At 34.5% G+C, this 15,144-nt stretch overlaps 3 protein-coding genes and 1 long non-coding RNA gene across 5 annotated transcripts; all 4 read right to left on the bottom strand.

Moving 5' to 3' along the window:
• Window positions 1–536: 536 nt before the first annotated feature.
• On the bottom strand, window positions 537–2,379 carry LOC7459958 (zinc finger CCCH domain-containing protein 2). The gene has a single exon (XM_002309713.4). The coding sequence runs from the start codon at window positions 2,029–2,031 to the stop codon at window positions 880–882; it is 1,152 nt and encodes a 383-aa protein (XP_002309749.3). The 5' UTR covers window positions 2,032–2,379; the 3' UTR covers window positions 537–879.
• A 2,750-nt stretch (window positions 2,380–5,129) lies between these two features.
• On the bottom strand, window positions 5,130–5,962 carry LOC7459957 (non-specific lipid-transfer protein 13). Its single transcript, XM_024605396.2, has 2 exons — window positions 5,518–5,962; window positions 5,130–5,377 (listed from the first exon to the last, which is right to left on the bottom strand). Exons 1-2 carry the CDS (start codon window positions 5,859–5,861, stop codon window positions 5,368–5,370), a joined length of 354 nt encoding a protein of 117 aa, XP_024461164.2. The 5' UTR covers window positions 5,862–5,962; the 3' UTR covers window positions 5,130–5,367.
• Window positions 5,963–9,429: 3,467 nt separating this feature from the next.
• LOC7469560 (non-specific lipid-transfer protein 13) lies at window positions 9,430–10,691 on the bottom strand. Of its 2 annotated transcripts, XR_002982776.2 has the most exons (3): window positions 10,133–10,688; window positions 9,798–10,014; window positions 9,430–9,721 (listed from the first exon to the last, which is right to left on the bottom strand). XR_002982776.2 is itself a non-coding variant. In XM_024604898.2 (2 exons), the coding sequence occupies exons 1-2, from the start codon at window positions 10,133–10,135 to the stop codon at window positions 9,688–9,690; spliced, it is 372 nt and encodes a 123-aa protein (XP_024460666.1). In that variant the 5' UTR covers window positions 10,136–10,691; the 3' UTR covers window positions 9,430–9,687. The 2 variants fall into 2 exon arrangements, 1 of the variants encoding a protein (XP_024460666.1); XM_024604898.2 differs by having other exon boundaries at window positions 9,798–10,691.
• Window positions 10,692–11,183: 492 nt separating this feature from the next.
• On the bottom strand, window positions 11,184–12,314 carry LOC112328149 (uncharacterized). Its single transcript, XR_002982785.2, has 2 exons — window positions 11,722–12,314; window positions 11,184–11,576 (listed from the first exon to the last, which is right to left on the bottom strand). It is a non-coding gene; the product is annotated as an uncharacterized LOC112328149 (long non-coding RNA).
• Between the last annotated feature and the right edge of the window lie 2,830 nt (window positions 12,315–15,144).

Here is a 15,144-nt window from a genome sequence, read left to right on the forward strand (position 1 = left end):
CATCTGTTGTAATATTTTTAGTTAGAAGCTATATAACCAATAATTAAGAAATATAGTTGGAAGGAATGATTCACCATGAGACAAGCATCTTGAGACATCTGGAAATTAAGAAGTAATTAAAAAAAATCTAGTTGTGATCTATCTTAGCTTTGGCCTGAAAATCCTCAAATCTACTCATCACCGTCCCTCCATGCATGTTGACCACGTACCAAATATTTACCATGCCACCTAATTACGCAAATTGATATCTCCAAATAAATAATTATCTCTTAATCACCAAATTGACTTTCGAACCACCACAAATCTTGGTTAGGTTTAACACATAATTATTAATTATACCTCTACATGCAAAATCACAGTAAGGGGAATTAAAGAATTAATCGCTACTATATATTTCAAGAAAAATAAAAATAAATAGAAAGGCTAAATTAAAACCCTTCAAGATTTATAAGCTTGATTGGTGATGAATGATAAATATTGATCATATTCCAATGATCTTATAAAAATTGAAAGACTAAGAAGGGAGAAATTAAGAATTGAGATTCAAAACATATTTCATTCGATATATATATCCACTTGAAAATTTGATTAAATTTCAATACATCTTCAAAAAGTAATTAACAAAGATGATTAACATTCTCTTCTTGAAGAGAACTTCGAGAACAGAGTACTTAATTGAAACTTCAAAATACAAGACTTATTTAACAACAACATGATCTTCATCATCTAAGTGAAAATCAAGAACTTGGAAGAGAGAAAACAATAGTAACAACAATTAATTTACACCAAATCCACACATATATAAAGTTGCACATATACGGCTGGTGCTGTGATGCTTCAAGCCTGACTTGTCTGTACAAGCTGTCATCATCATCATCTCTACATCAAGAGCTCATTAACCCATCCAAGATCAGGATCAGGAGTACAAGCCAAACCACCATTATTGTGATCATTAATCTTGTGAATATCATCGATGAATAATCCCTTATTGCTTGAGCAATCTCTATTGAAAAAACTTGATGAAGGGGTTGGAGTTGAAGGTGAAAGAATGAACTGTGGCTGATCTTCTCCATCGAAAGAGACATCAATATTCCTTGGAGTGTTGTTAACATTCCTTTTGTGATTGGGATATAAGGACATAGGTGAAGAAACACCAGCTGCTTCATTGAAATTCATTGCTTCTAAAGAACTCATAAGCTCGGTAAACACATCTTTGTAACTCACAACTCCAGCCCTAAACTTGCTTAACGTTTCGCTATATCGAGAAATCGGCGAAAACCTAGATAAGGATTGGTGTTTCACTGGAGAAAGAGACGGTGTCAGTGATGGTGACAATGGCGGCGACAAGGGGGACATGCCAAGGAGAGTAGAGGTTGGAGAGGAAGTCATAGAATGGCAAACAGCACAACAACAATGGCCATGATTGAGAGATGAACATGGTGAAGAGCCCAAGGTCTTATTATGTGAAGAACCCTCAGGCAAAATGCGAAGCTGGCGAGGCGAGTGAGCGAAGAAACAAACCTTTCGCTTACAATTCTTGCCATCTTTGCAAGCCTCAGTTCGATAACGAAAAGGGTGTAACCAACACTCAAAAACACCATGAGCAAACTCACAGTTCTCTCCACGGTTACACCCTCCACGTATAAATTCAGGACAGACAGCTCCGGAGTAGTGAAACCTACGAAGGTCTCTCCGACGAGCCTTTTCGCCCGGATGAGCAAAGGGGCAGTCGGTCCAGTCATGGCTACGACTGCGTGTGCAGCGACGAACTTTGAACTCATACATGCGGAAATGATCAGAAGAGTATGGATCTAACTCATCATCAATATCTATTTCATTGTTGGAGTCATTGTACGGAAGGAATTCTTGGAGATCAGTCTCATATGGGGACACGTCCAGGGTTTCTTGATGGGTTTTCCTCGTAAGGAGTTTTCTTGGAGGAATTTCAAGATCTCTAATCAAGGGTTTATGGGGAGAAAGAATTTGGTGAGAGGGGAAGAGCTTGTGTTGCTCAGCAGAAATCGTGCCCATTTTTGTGATAGGACTATAGGAGTACTATAGCAGTGTATAGGTGTAGATGAAATATGAAGGAGGAGATGTCGAGGGAGAAGGAAGCAAATGGTGGGGCAACATATATAGGGAGATAGATAATTGAAGGATGACAATTAATTAATGACAAGGATATTGGAGGTAAGGTTTGGGAAAAGAAATGCGTGGCTGCATAGTATTAGGGTTCATCATGCAAAAAGGAGTAGGTGGCAGCTTCTTCATATTCATAGCACACAATGCCTTGCTATGTGTATGCACTAGGATTTATTATCAGAAAAAAAATAAAAATTCATTATCAATACCATGTATGAAGGTTTAATAACTCTTTGATTGAGGGACATGCATGATTGTACGTATTGCTTTTATATATATATATATATATATAGAGAGAGTCCACTAAACTAGATGCCAAAACAATGGCAAAAATTTCGGTTCCATGATAACAAAGTTGAGTTAATTATAAGCCGGCTTCATGCGTACATAGAATACAAGTATACATTTCACCGGAAGGCCAAAAAGTTTCTGCCTTTTTCATTGTAGTAATTCTTTACCTAATACAAAAGGGAAATGATTTAGCCCTTCTTTATAGCGCAATTGGCATGCATTTATCATATACTCTCTTCGAGCCTGACGGTTGATAAATTGATGTTTCTCTTTTTTTTTTTCTTTTCAAATTAATATATGGACATTCCAAACTCAATTAAGTGAGGAAATGTAAGCAAAAAAAATTGAAAAACGGATTAAATAGAGAAAACTGGAAAAAAATAATAAAAAAACCGAACCGTGAAAAAAAATCGATTAAACCGATAACAATTTTAAAAAAACTGACCGGTTCGGTTCGTTTTGGTTTTATAAGCCTGAAACCAAAAAAATTGAATCGAACCCAAACCGAAAAAAACTGAGCCAAACCTGAAAAAACTGAGCCAAACCGGTTTGAACCGGTTTTTATCCTAAAAACCGAACCGAACTGAAACCGGTCGGTTTGAACCGGTTTCGTTTAGGTTTTTTTTTTAAAAAATTTTAATTTAATTATTATTTTTAATAAAAATCAAATCGAATTAAAAATGATCACTCGTAGAAAAAACACACACTAGTTTCTTTCAAGAGGAACCATGAAACTTCGTTTTGCTTCATTGGTCACCACATGCCTAAGCCCATAAGACTAGTGCCTAGCCCATTGCACCAAACACAGAATATGTCCAACACTCTTCACCTCCTCCCACTGTCATTTTATTGATCTAGTAACAGGCAATTCCTGAAAGATGCCCAGAGTTAATAAACTCGGCATGCTTCATGACTCAAACCAAGGTTCTGATCATTAGTTAAACAGGTTAATTCGGATTGAGAAGGATAAATTCAGAACAACTTTATTTCCATGTATTTTTTTAAAAATAATATGAGTTAAAATGATACCATTTTGCATTATCATGAGAAACAGTTTGGAAAGGTAAAGAAATTGCCATTGGGGTTTTGATAGAATAACTCAGAATTATGTCTTCACCAAAGCCGACAAATATTTTCCTAACAATGACAAACTAGATGTCTTCCAAACTAAGAGATTAGGTTTTCGTTCTAAAGAAGAAGACAAAAAAAAAAAAAAACAAGAAACCTTAATTAATAAATTACATAGAACAAACACATGAAACTGTCCCTTTTCGATCATGGACATTTTTGGCTAATGACATCTGTCATTAAACTATATATTATCTTTTTGATACGAACATCATATATAGAGAAGTCTTCATATATATATATATATATATATATGCCTTCCATTGTCATTGCAAGACAATTGCCTTTGTCCAAGTTAGAGGCCTACATCTCTGAAATCTGCCTAAAATGCATCAGGGCTCAGATGGATCCCATTCTTTGCCTAAAATGTACAAGCACCAGGCTAATAGAGACCATCACGCACCCACTTCGATTAACCGAAATAGCCAGGGTCTCTCGCAGCTTTTGAAATGCAATAAGCTAATGTATCCACAGAGCTCTCATTGTAGTTAAATTTGACCTTACTATTTGCTTGCTTCATATCCTCAGGGTACATCAATACAAGGGGGCTGAGAGTTTCAGTCCTGAAAGCATAACTAAGCTTCGGATTCTAGAACTGTTTCCACATTTCCAAGAACCAAGTGACGCTCTAATCAAACTCAACATTCCCGCAGCAATTAACATGTGAACACAGCTATCGTATCTATTTCTGCCGCGGTACTCTAACAAGGATAGCTTAGCTCCCTTTAAGCAAACTGAATTATCACTTAAAACCAGTGTTATAAAACATTTCACGGCCTATTGGGTCAACCAATGACTAGTTGATCCAGGGCCTGATTCGAACCGGGTTTTATGTAGAGTCATGTGAGACTTGATTTGGTTAAACCCGGTTGACTCGAAAAAGTACCTGTGATTAATGATGAATATTGTTTGAAGCTAAAAATTAACAGCCACAGAAATCAACGCAATGGTTACTTTCATCTGGCCTAGATGTAGGAAACTATAGTTTTCAGTTACTTGGCATCTATTATTTTTCGTTCATCTGGTGCTTCCATGAGGAGATCGAAGTTTATCAGGATTTTGCTTTTGCTGCTCAAGTCAAGCTTCTCTCAATCAATGTTAAACAGCAATTTTGGGGGCCAGAATCTCTGAAAACTTCGAGGGTTGATCTTGAAATAAGAATGTTTTAGACTAGTCAAGTTCATGAACTCCGCCTCTCACAAAAATGGGCTGTGATTGCCTAACTCAAGTAGCTACTGACAGTGGATTGTAGCAGTGAAAGAAGTGTTAGAGGAGGGAGCAATGGTTCAAGTCATGATAGATTATCAATGTCAATAACATGGAACCATACCTCTAATGTTTGCAATCAAACTTTTAGAGACAAAAAGTTAATTTATTTTTGCATAAATCAATGCAAAAATAAAACATTTCACTAGCAGAAAATTTTAAACGGGAATTTCAATCTGTTAAAATCTCTGCATTATTTTGAAATTTGAATCATAGATACCAGATCTTTTGTGCAGATTGTCTATTAGGCCTAGGAAGCAGAAATAAAATGTGGTCAAATATATTTGAAAGTTCACTCTATCAAGCCTCAAAACATACCATCATGTTTTGCATTCTTTTATTTGTAGCTGTAAAACAACCAAGGAAATGGAACAACATTAATCTAATAGCAACATATGATGTATTATTAAGTCCTGTTCTACATGGGCAACAACATTATGGAGCTTCAGACAAGTACATTAGCCACCGAAACAACATTTTACTGGATTGGTACTTGGGTCTCAAACCTCTATCAAGAGGTCTTCTGCATAGCTCACTCTTTTAATTTATGCTGCAAAAATGAGAAAGGAAAATATATTTAAGTCAATTACCAGTTACCTAGGAGTAGCATTTACACAGAGAAGTAGCTAGAAAGAGAAGTAATTTTGTTTGGAGTAATTCATTCTGACAACTTAGGAAGGCTTTAATTACCTGCTGCAGTCCATATACTCAGAAATGGGAAAACTGAGATGTGTGTTGCACCTGACAGGAAGATCACTGATACGGTCAGCCCTTAACTTCATAGGGATCGTCCTTATTATTATTTCAATGCACTCACAGATAGCTCTTGGCCCCATTCCGTGCTCAGCTAATGCATTGAAGTCATATACCCGCTGACAACATTGGCTTGAAGGCCAATCGTTTGAACCTATAAGAAAATCCATACAGTAAGGGAAGTTATCGAAAATGACCTGACACTGATGAGGGTCCACGTCGAACTTAGCCATAGCTTGTGTAGAAATTGCTAGTATCAGAAACCCAACAATGCGAGCCATTAACTCTGTTTTGTGCAAGACAATGTCTTGAGTAGTGTAGTTGATGCTTGTGAAGAATTTGAGGCTAAATGTATGAGAGTTTGGAGTTTATGAAGAGATGGGATTGGCCGTTTTATATGTAAAACCAATAAGAATTTTAGTAGGCTTCATCGTCATGCAATTATGATGAATTATTTGCTGCTTGGGATTTCTTTAGTGCCAAAGCTGTTGTACACGCAAGTCCCAGCCAGGGAAAGGGGGGTAGGAATTCAGGAAAAGAACGAGAGCAACCCTATTGCACAGTCTTGATGTTCTCGAGGCTTTTCTATGAACTCCTCGTTTTTCCCTTTCATAAATGTTACATTAACAGCTAGAAAGAGTATTAGGGTACTTGCATCTGGCCTTTATGTCGCAATCTGTTATTTTTCATTCATCTGGTGCTTCGATGAGGAGATTGAAGTTTACAGGATATTGCTTTTGGTACTCAAGTTGAAGTCTTTTCTCTCAAGCAAACTAGCATTTTTAGGGGCGAACATCCCTAAAAACTTTGAGATTGGTCAAGTGCATGAACTCTGCCTCTCACAATTTTGGGCTATGATTGGACGCAGCCTAAACTAATTAGAGTAGAAATCAAAGGAAAAACAGGAAGATAGAAGCTACAAAAAGGGTTTATGAAGCCCTAACCGTAGTATTTATTATTAATAAAAATATTATGTCGATATCTGTTTTTAGAAAAAAAAGGGCTTGCAATAGTTTAAAAGGTCCCTCACCGATCTGATCCAGAAAAGAAAACCCTAAGGGAAAAATAAAGGAAAAAAAAATCAAAATCAACTAGGGAAAATACTAAGATTGAAAAAAAGAAGAAGAAGCATCTTCTAGTCCTACTTTGAGGACTTCCTGACCTCCTCTGCTAGTTACAACAAGTTGACCTACTGTAAATTTTACAGGGCCAACCTCCCATAACATTTGAGCTCGATCAAAAGATCAGTTGTCGTATCCTAATCTCTTCTACTTGTCCATCTCGTACATAGACACATCTCTAGGCATGCTATTTGTGCAAGTTCTGCGTGGTCTCACATTAATATATTTCTTGATTCAAAACTTTCAAAAGCCTGTGTCTCGTGATATATTAAGAGCTTCAGAACTCATGGAAGGACTAGAAGGATCCTTAAGACCATCTCAGGAGGCTGTGAATTTCAGAACATCCTTCCCCCACCGGGATGGGAGTTATTTTTCAGTCATGAGTACCGCATAATCTTAATGAGAATTTCAACATTTTGAATCTTTTCATTATGTTGAAAGAATCGTAGATACCAGATCTATTGCACATTGTTTATTAACCCTGGGAAGCAGTAATAACCTGCACTGATTCAAGAACATGCTCACGTATATTTGAATCTTCACTCTCTCAAGCTTCAGAACATACCATATTTTGGATTCTTGTTATTTCTCGTTGTAAAAACACTCAGGATTATTCTATATAGCATATTGCCTTAAAAATCATGGAAAATGCTGCCTTTCCTAGTCTATATCTTAATGGATGCTAGGATTTCCTGGCTCAAATTTATTGGTGCTGCAGGAGCTAAGTATTTGACCTCTTGACTATTGAGACTTTTGTTGCAATCTGATTTTGTTTTTCATTCACCTAGTGTTTCTATTAGGACATGTACTTTGCTAAGCAAGGACGAATCCAAGTAGAGGGTTTTCCAGGCTATAGCCCGGGCAGATTTCTTTTTTAAAAAAAACTTTCGGGGCAGATTTTCATTAGCTAGCAGCCCATAAATTTATGCATGTTTTTGTTGGCCTTTAACCCAAGTCCATGGTGCCTAATTCTTTTTGCCCAGCTCAATATATATATATGTGTGTGTGTGTGTGTGTGTGTGTGTAAAGCCAGCACACTTTGTCCACTTCAAACCTTCTTCTTTCCAGTAAATTACCTCCCAAAAACCGAGAGCTGCTCTCCCTCTCCTTGCTGCAATTTTTCTTCAAAACTTAGCTCACAAGTGGTCATTTAAGTTATTTCCTTCTCATTAAGTTTTTTTTTGCGTCGACCTGGAACAACTCTGGGGTTCTAATTTTAGTTCAATAAGGAGTTTAATTTAATTATTTGAACAACAAGAACATTGTTTTAGAGATTGATAAAAATGGACCAAACTCTCAATTTGACGCTAATACTTTCAAATACTATCTTGCCATAACATCTTTTAATTTTGTCTTTACCTTATTTTTGATGAACAAAGTTACGAGAGTTATTAATTTTATTTTTCAAACGTTTCAGAGAAAAAATTAAGATATTGCAAATGCCTTAAATTTTGTTTTACATGCAAAATTTCAACTTCAATATTTGGTTCAATATTTGGAAGATAGCAATTGGGATGATTTATTTGAAAGTTCAGTATTTTTTCAAGAACAACATGATATTTAGATTCTTGATATAAGTGCTCCTTATAAGATTGATACAAGTAATTTTTATCAACAAAGAGATTTTATTACAGTTGAACATCATTATTGATATGATATATTTAATATTGTAATAGATTTTATGGAGTTAAATAATAGATTTTTGAAAAACATAATGGAATCGCTTTATCTTAACTCAGCATTGGATCCTTCACATGCCTTCACATTATTTAAAGTTGATGATATATATAAGCTTGCTGAGAAATTATATTCTGAAGACTTCATTCCAATGGATTTACATGGTTTAAGAATACAGTTAAAGTATTATAAATTGTCAATGAATTATCCGAACTTCTAGAATATTGATTCTCTTACTATATTGTATCATCGATTAGTTGATATAGGCTTGAGAAATAATTTCGACTTGATTAGTAGACTGATTCGATTGGTACTATCTCTTCTTGTTTCTACATCAATGACAGAACAAGCTTTTTCATCTAAGAAATTCATTAAAAATCGGCTTTAAAAAAATATAAAGAATGAGTTTCTTGTATGATCATCCATATAGAAGGAAACTTTGCAATTAGTATAGATAATCAATCAATAATTAAAGAATTTTATTCTATAAAGTAAGGCACAACTTAAATAGTAGTTTATTGTATTTTCATTACGATTGTGATATATATTATGATAGTAAAACTTATTATTTCCTCTTATCTTGTATATTTATTTTATTTTAATATAACAATAGCCCTTCCAGTTTTTAGATCCCGCATTCGTCCCTGTTGCTAAGTGTGTTCCTAAATAAGATATAGCATTACTTTGTTTTAAAAATTAACAAGTCTGCTCCCTATAAGAGATGCAATGTTCTGAATGAATATTGTAGCTTTTTCCATAATTTTCACAGAAAATATTTTCTGGGAAGTTAAAAATATGCTTCCCCACTTGATGAACGTATCGTCTTCTTCATTTGAACACCAAAGACTCAACTTGTTGAAATCTTTATACCATGCTCAATCAAAGGTACTGTATCTGCAGATTGTGCATTAGTCTCTTTGAAGCTATGCTGATTTTATTTATGAATTATTCACTTTATTTGAATTTTCACAGGTTCGAATCTCTACATTATGCCAGAGAGGGACTTTCACATGCATTTTGCTGTATGACCTGTAGAATAACCATGGCAGAGTTGCAGGACTTTAACTTTCCATTTCTCAACGAGTATGATAATACAGTTGAACTGCAGAAACTAGTAACAGTGATGCGGCTCCTATCGATGTCATTATTCCCCGATCCATCTTGAAGATAGAAAAACATACATGAATTTCTTTCAATCTTATGATGACATGTAAATCTGTTGGAAGATAACAGTATTCAATACTGAGCTAGACTGCAATATGGTGTAGGATGAACATTAAACACATAATGTTGACTTCATAAGAGCATCTCAGTCGTGAGGCGGGTCGATCTGGATTGGCTCCCTGCATCAAGCGAAAAACAGTCAGGCAGTGACAAACATTTGAGAGAAAGCGAGGACACTGGATATGGAGGCCTTACCTGTTGCAGTCCATGTACTCTGAAATGGCAAAAGAATTATGCGTGTTGCACTTGACAGTAAGATCGCCAATGCGGTCAGGTATTATCCTCGTTGGAAGCACCCTTGCCACATTTTCGATGCAGTGGCAGATAAATCGTGGCCCCATTACAACCCTAGCTATTGCATTGAGATCATATATGGACTGACAACATTGGTTCGAAGGCTTACAGTATGAACCTGCGAGAAAATCCAAACAGTGAGACAATTTATCGGATATGATCTTACACGAATCGAAGTTCAACTGAGCCATAGCTTGTCCTGAAACTACGAGTATCAGAAACCCAACAATTCGAACCATTGATTCTGCTTTGATCGAGCAAGGCCACTTCTCAAGCAGTATAATGGGTGCCTCTGAAGATGGGGCTGTATGTATACAGTGGAGATGATGAAGAGATTATATAGCCATTTTTAGCTGACTGCACTGCATGCAATTATCATGAACCATTTGCTGGTAAGGACCTCATTTGTGCATGAGAGCTGTTAATACGCAAGTACTAACCGACCAGGACTTTTGTTGAGGACATCCTAGTAGTTAAGATTTGGAGCTTCCAACTTCAAGATCTCAAAAACCAGTTAAAGGACAGCCTAGTTGTAGAAATTGTCTTCCAACAAAGTTCCTGACAGGAATTTTATTGCCAATTCGGTTGCTTTCATTCTCTTTGTGCTTCAATGAGGAGGTTGAGGTTTAAAGGGATTTTCTTTCGCCACTCAAGCCATATCTTTTCTTTGGATTTGACGCAGCCCAGCCCAAGAATAAAAATCAAAGAAAAAAAAAGATAGAATTTTTAAAATAAAAGATTTCCTAATAAATTCTAATTCATAATTTTATTATCGAATAATTCTTTTTTAATAGTTTACCCTCAAAATTACTATCTCTTAAATACGTCTTAAATTGACATTTATAAGATAAGAATAATCATAATTCTAAGTTAAGTAGAAAAATAACATAAAATCTAAAAATCAAGTTAAAAATCTAAAACTAACTAGTAAAATAACAAAATTGATAAACACTTCAATTTTTTAGCCTAATTTGAAGGTCTTTTTTTACCTTGGCTAGTTAGAGCTAATTGAGCTCCTCTATAGAACAGTTTTTGTAGAATTTCTTATAAAATTTTGTGGTTGGTGGAACAGTCAAATCTAAAATTATGGTTTTGGCAAATCGTTTTCCATCATCAGTCATTTTCTTGAGCTTGACTTGTTCATTTGATCCAAATACACATCAGCTAGGTAACCCACTTAGTTCGAATATAACAAGTCCGTGTCCAATTGATCAGAACCTCCTATTTCAGAATTAGAAGCTAAAATAACATGAAATCGGTCAGCATCGTTTGCTTAAATGTTGAGAGTTGATCCCGAAATACGATTGCTTTAGATTAATTAAGTTCATGAACTCTGCCTCTCACAGATTGGGCTGAGATTGCCAAACTTCTGTAACTACTAGCTATGGATGGTAGCCAGCGGCAGAATTTGACCTTTCAGAATTAGTGATTTTTTACATTAGTGGTGTGGCCAATGCTTAGAGTCATAATATATTTTCCATCTCCAAAAGAATCGTGCATACAGTGCTTGTAACCAAAATTCTAGTTCTATGAAAATTTACTGAGATACAGCAATTTGATTCATTAAACTGCATGGTTTAACGTAAACCGTTTAAGATTGACTTTGTAGTTTATACTAGCATCTCAATCAAGAAGGCATGCCGTCCCGTGATCCATAAAACTTCAACCTCTTTGACGATCCTGCATCAAGCCAATAACAGTTGGTCAGTAACAATTTTTAGAGTGAATGAAACTAAGAGAAAATGAAAGGGGTCGTGCGTATTGCAGTCCATCCATTCAGAAATAGGGAAACTGAGATGAGTTCTGAACTTGTCAGGAAGCTTACACATATGATATCAGCCCTTAATTATCCAAGGCTCCGTACCCCTCAGTACCACGTACTCAATGCACAAACAAATCAGCTGTGCCACCGGTCCATGTTTCGCTAATTAATCTCTTGAGTTTATAGATATGGCCACTAACATTTTTTTGATAGCTTAAGGTAGTAATAGCCTGTGAGAAAATCCAGGCAGTCAGGGAAGTACTCGAACACAATCTCACATTCACAGTCCGAATGAGCAATATATATCTAGTCCAGAAACCAGGAGAACAAGTAGTAAGAAGTGCCCAACGAAGCGCCGCATTGCTGGTTCGTGCAGGAGTTAACTGATATTGTTAGCAGTTGGAAATGCCAGAGAGATTGAGGCCACTTTATATCACCAAATCCAATAGGAGTTTTAGCTGGCTTCATTGCCATGCAGGTATCATGAGCTATTCTTGCTGGTTAGAATTCACTAAATCTGCTCTAGATACCTCATGCATGCATTTGACATGACTAGTTTTCAATACTTGGGGTCTTTTACTATGCATTAAATAAGGTTTTTATGTTTGGACATAACTTTGAAGCTTTTCATGAATCTTGCATGTCCCTCATTAATTTTGTCAGAATACCATGTATTTCCTTCTTCTCAACTTCGTAAGTCTAAGAGGAATAAAACTCATAAATGGCCTAGCTAGGGACCTCAGCACATGCCACCCTCTTGATTCAATAACATGGAGGACTATAGCTTTTGTGCCATAATTCTATGTCTTCTTTGTTTGAGCTGCACAAAATCTCAACCTGTAGAAGACCTTTGCATTTACTGATACCATATCTACTGTGCAGATTGTTTATTAGCCCTCATGGAGCAGTAACGAGTCATTAAATTCATGAAGATGTTCAAATTTATTTGAATTTCTTAACTCTTTCAAAGTTCAGAACGTATCGCATTCTTGCCATAACCATAGCAGAACGGTAGCAATAATTAGCCTTGATTACAAAAACAAGAAATCAGAAGATTATACCAAGTCATGAATTACCAGTAAGTTATTACTGACACTGCCTGAACCAACTAGACTAGGGTTGAAAGAAAACAACAAGACAGAAAATCACGAAAAGGGCCAAACTAGAACCCTAGTGTTGCACCGTTATTTCTTAATATAATTATTTTACAAATGACTATCGCAAAAACAAAAAGAACAAAAAAAGAATACAGTCTAAATAGATCTCTCACCAACCTAATCCAAAAAGGACAAGAAAATCTTGAGCAGATAAGAAAAATAAATGCCATGATCCAAAATTAAATACAAAAACTGAAAAAATAAAAATGCAGCATCCTTGGAGGTCTGATTCGAGAGCCTTCCTGATCTTGGTTGGTTATAGAAATGGGTCAGTAGAACCCCTTAACGAATTTTGAGCATGAAAAATTACAGTTTTTGTTGTCAGACAAGTCTGTTTGGCTAGCTCATCTGCAGCTCTCTTATACTTAAACTTATTCATTTTATCCATAAATGCATCTACTAGGTTTCCCGCGGTTATGATAAGTTGGTATTCAACTCTACGGAGTGTCCATAAACTCTGCATAGTTACCTGCTAACATTATGTTACAATGGTAAAAGAGAATTTTACTTGGAGCAACTCATTCTGACATAATTCAGGAAGCTATTATGTTCTTAGCAAATGTTTAGAAGATCATTGATTCTGGAAAGAAGGATCGATCATCCACGCCCCCGAAATGCCAAAATTATCAAAGAACTGACAAATTCTTTGAGCAGCACGATTCTGTCTAGCTATATGTCTTTGAATTCTAGGAATACCACACAGCATTCAGGCCTCAGGGCATGAAGAATATTGTTACTTCATCCTAACAATCAGCAGAAATTAAGGTCCCATAGTTTCAGACAGCTTGACAGTGTACAAGAATAAATGTGTCACGAGCATTTCCTTTTCCATCAAGGAGGAGGTGTTGAGATTCATGATAGTAGTGATGGAGGATAGCATTGTACCAGGATCAATGACATGGCAGGAAGGGTTTGCATCCTAGCCGTAAACATAGTTCTTACATTTCATGTGTATATATAGGAATCTCTGAGCAGATCAGATTGTAATAATTCTCGAGCATTATCATTTCTTCAACTCTTTTGTCAATAATTCTACTATCTTTGTTTGCAGAAAAGCAAAGTTATTAAACCGAGGAAAGTTAGTTTAGATTAATTCATCTCAATTTAAAATAATATTATTTTAATTTTTTTTAAAATAAAACAACCTCATTTTAAGTAAAATTCAAGTCAAATTTTAACTTAGTAAACTACATAATATTAATATGGTTTAATTAAGTCGACTCCCATTTAATTTAGTTTTAAATCTGATTCAAGCCAAATCAATAAATCACCTAGTTGACTTGTCAAATCAAGTGAGCTTAATAACATTGATTTATTTTCTATTTTTGTTACTAAAAATAAAAAAATAAAACTCCCCTTTAATATTGAAAATTATTCAATTAATGTAGTTATTAGAATATGAAAATTTGGACATATCTAATACTTCAAGATTTCGAATTTAATATTATTTAAATACTTATTTATTTCAGAGATTTCAACTTTTCTAAATCTTACATAACTCTACGTGTAAGGATGATATACAGATATTCATGGATTGAATTTTTTTTATATATATTTATATTTTATTTATTATTTATTAGATAAAAACATTTAGATATTCATTAGCTATCTATTGAATTTCAGGTATTCATATGGATATCCATTATATAACTATTATTTATTATTCAATAAAAAATAAAATAGTTAATATATATATATATATATATATATATATATTGTATTAAAAAATCTAAATGTTTTATAAATATATCAATATAATATAAATATATATATTTTGAATTTAGTTCAGACAAGTTTCAAATTGAATTTAACAATATTCATATCTTACTTATTACTCATCAAATAAAAATTATTTATTCATTTAGATTGCATTAGATCAGTATCTATTAGATTTATATCATATTTACATCAAACTTCAATAAATAAACAAATGGATGGAGGAATTAAAAATTAGTCCACTTTGAACATGTGTGTCTTTGTTCAAATTCTTTCTTTTTTATTTAAATCCTTGATACTATACCAATTATATCAATTTTAAAAGATGTAATATCTAAAAAAATATATTTTAATACATAATATAATTGAAAATACAATAAATTTAATTAATCACAATTAATTGGTAATTAAAGAAGCAGACTGATAATTTTTTCCATCTCAAATACTTTCTTTTAGAAGTATTTTCAAATAATTACAAATAAAATCAATAATATAAAAACAAAAAAATAAAATCAATACATTCTTTCTTTATCAATATTTTATTTTAATGTCTAATACTCTTCATACTCTAAAATCAATGCAAGTGTAAAATTAAAAGTTTTAAACGACACCG

The sequence above is a fragment of the Populus trichocarpa genome, chromosome 7, assembly GCF_000002775.5.
Source record: "Populus trichocarpa isolate Nisqually-1 chromosome 7, P.trichocarpa_v4.1, whole genome shotgun sequence".
NCBI lineage: Eukaryota > Viridiplantae > Streptophyta > Magnoliopsida > Malpighiales > Salicaceae > Populus > Populus trichocarpa.

What these genes read in the sequence shown, in the direction of transcription:
- LOC7459957 (XM_024605396.2), bottom strand. Translation starts at nt 5,861, where the DNA reads ATGGCTCGCATTGTTGGGTTTCTGATACTAGCAATTTCTACACAAGCT.
- LOC7459958 (XM_002309713.4), bottom strand. Translation starts at nt 2,031, where the DNA reads ATGGGCACGATTTCTGCTGAGCAACACAAGCTCTTCCCCTCTCACCAA.
- LOC7469560 (XM_024604898.2), bottom strand. Translation starts at nt 10,135, where the DNA reads ATGGTTCGAATTGTTGGGTTTCTGATACTCGTAGTTTCAGGACAAGCT. An exon ending in GAGTACATGGACTGCAACAG is followed by an intron (nt 9,722 to 9,797) that starts GTAAGGCCTCCA and finishes CGCTTGATGCAG; the next exon opens with GGAGCCAATCCAGATCGACC.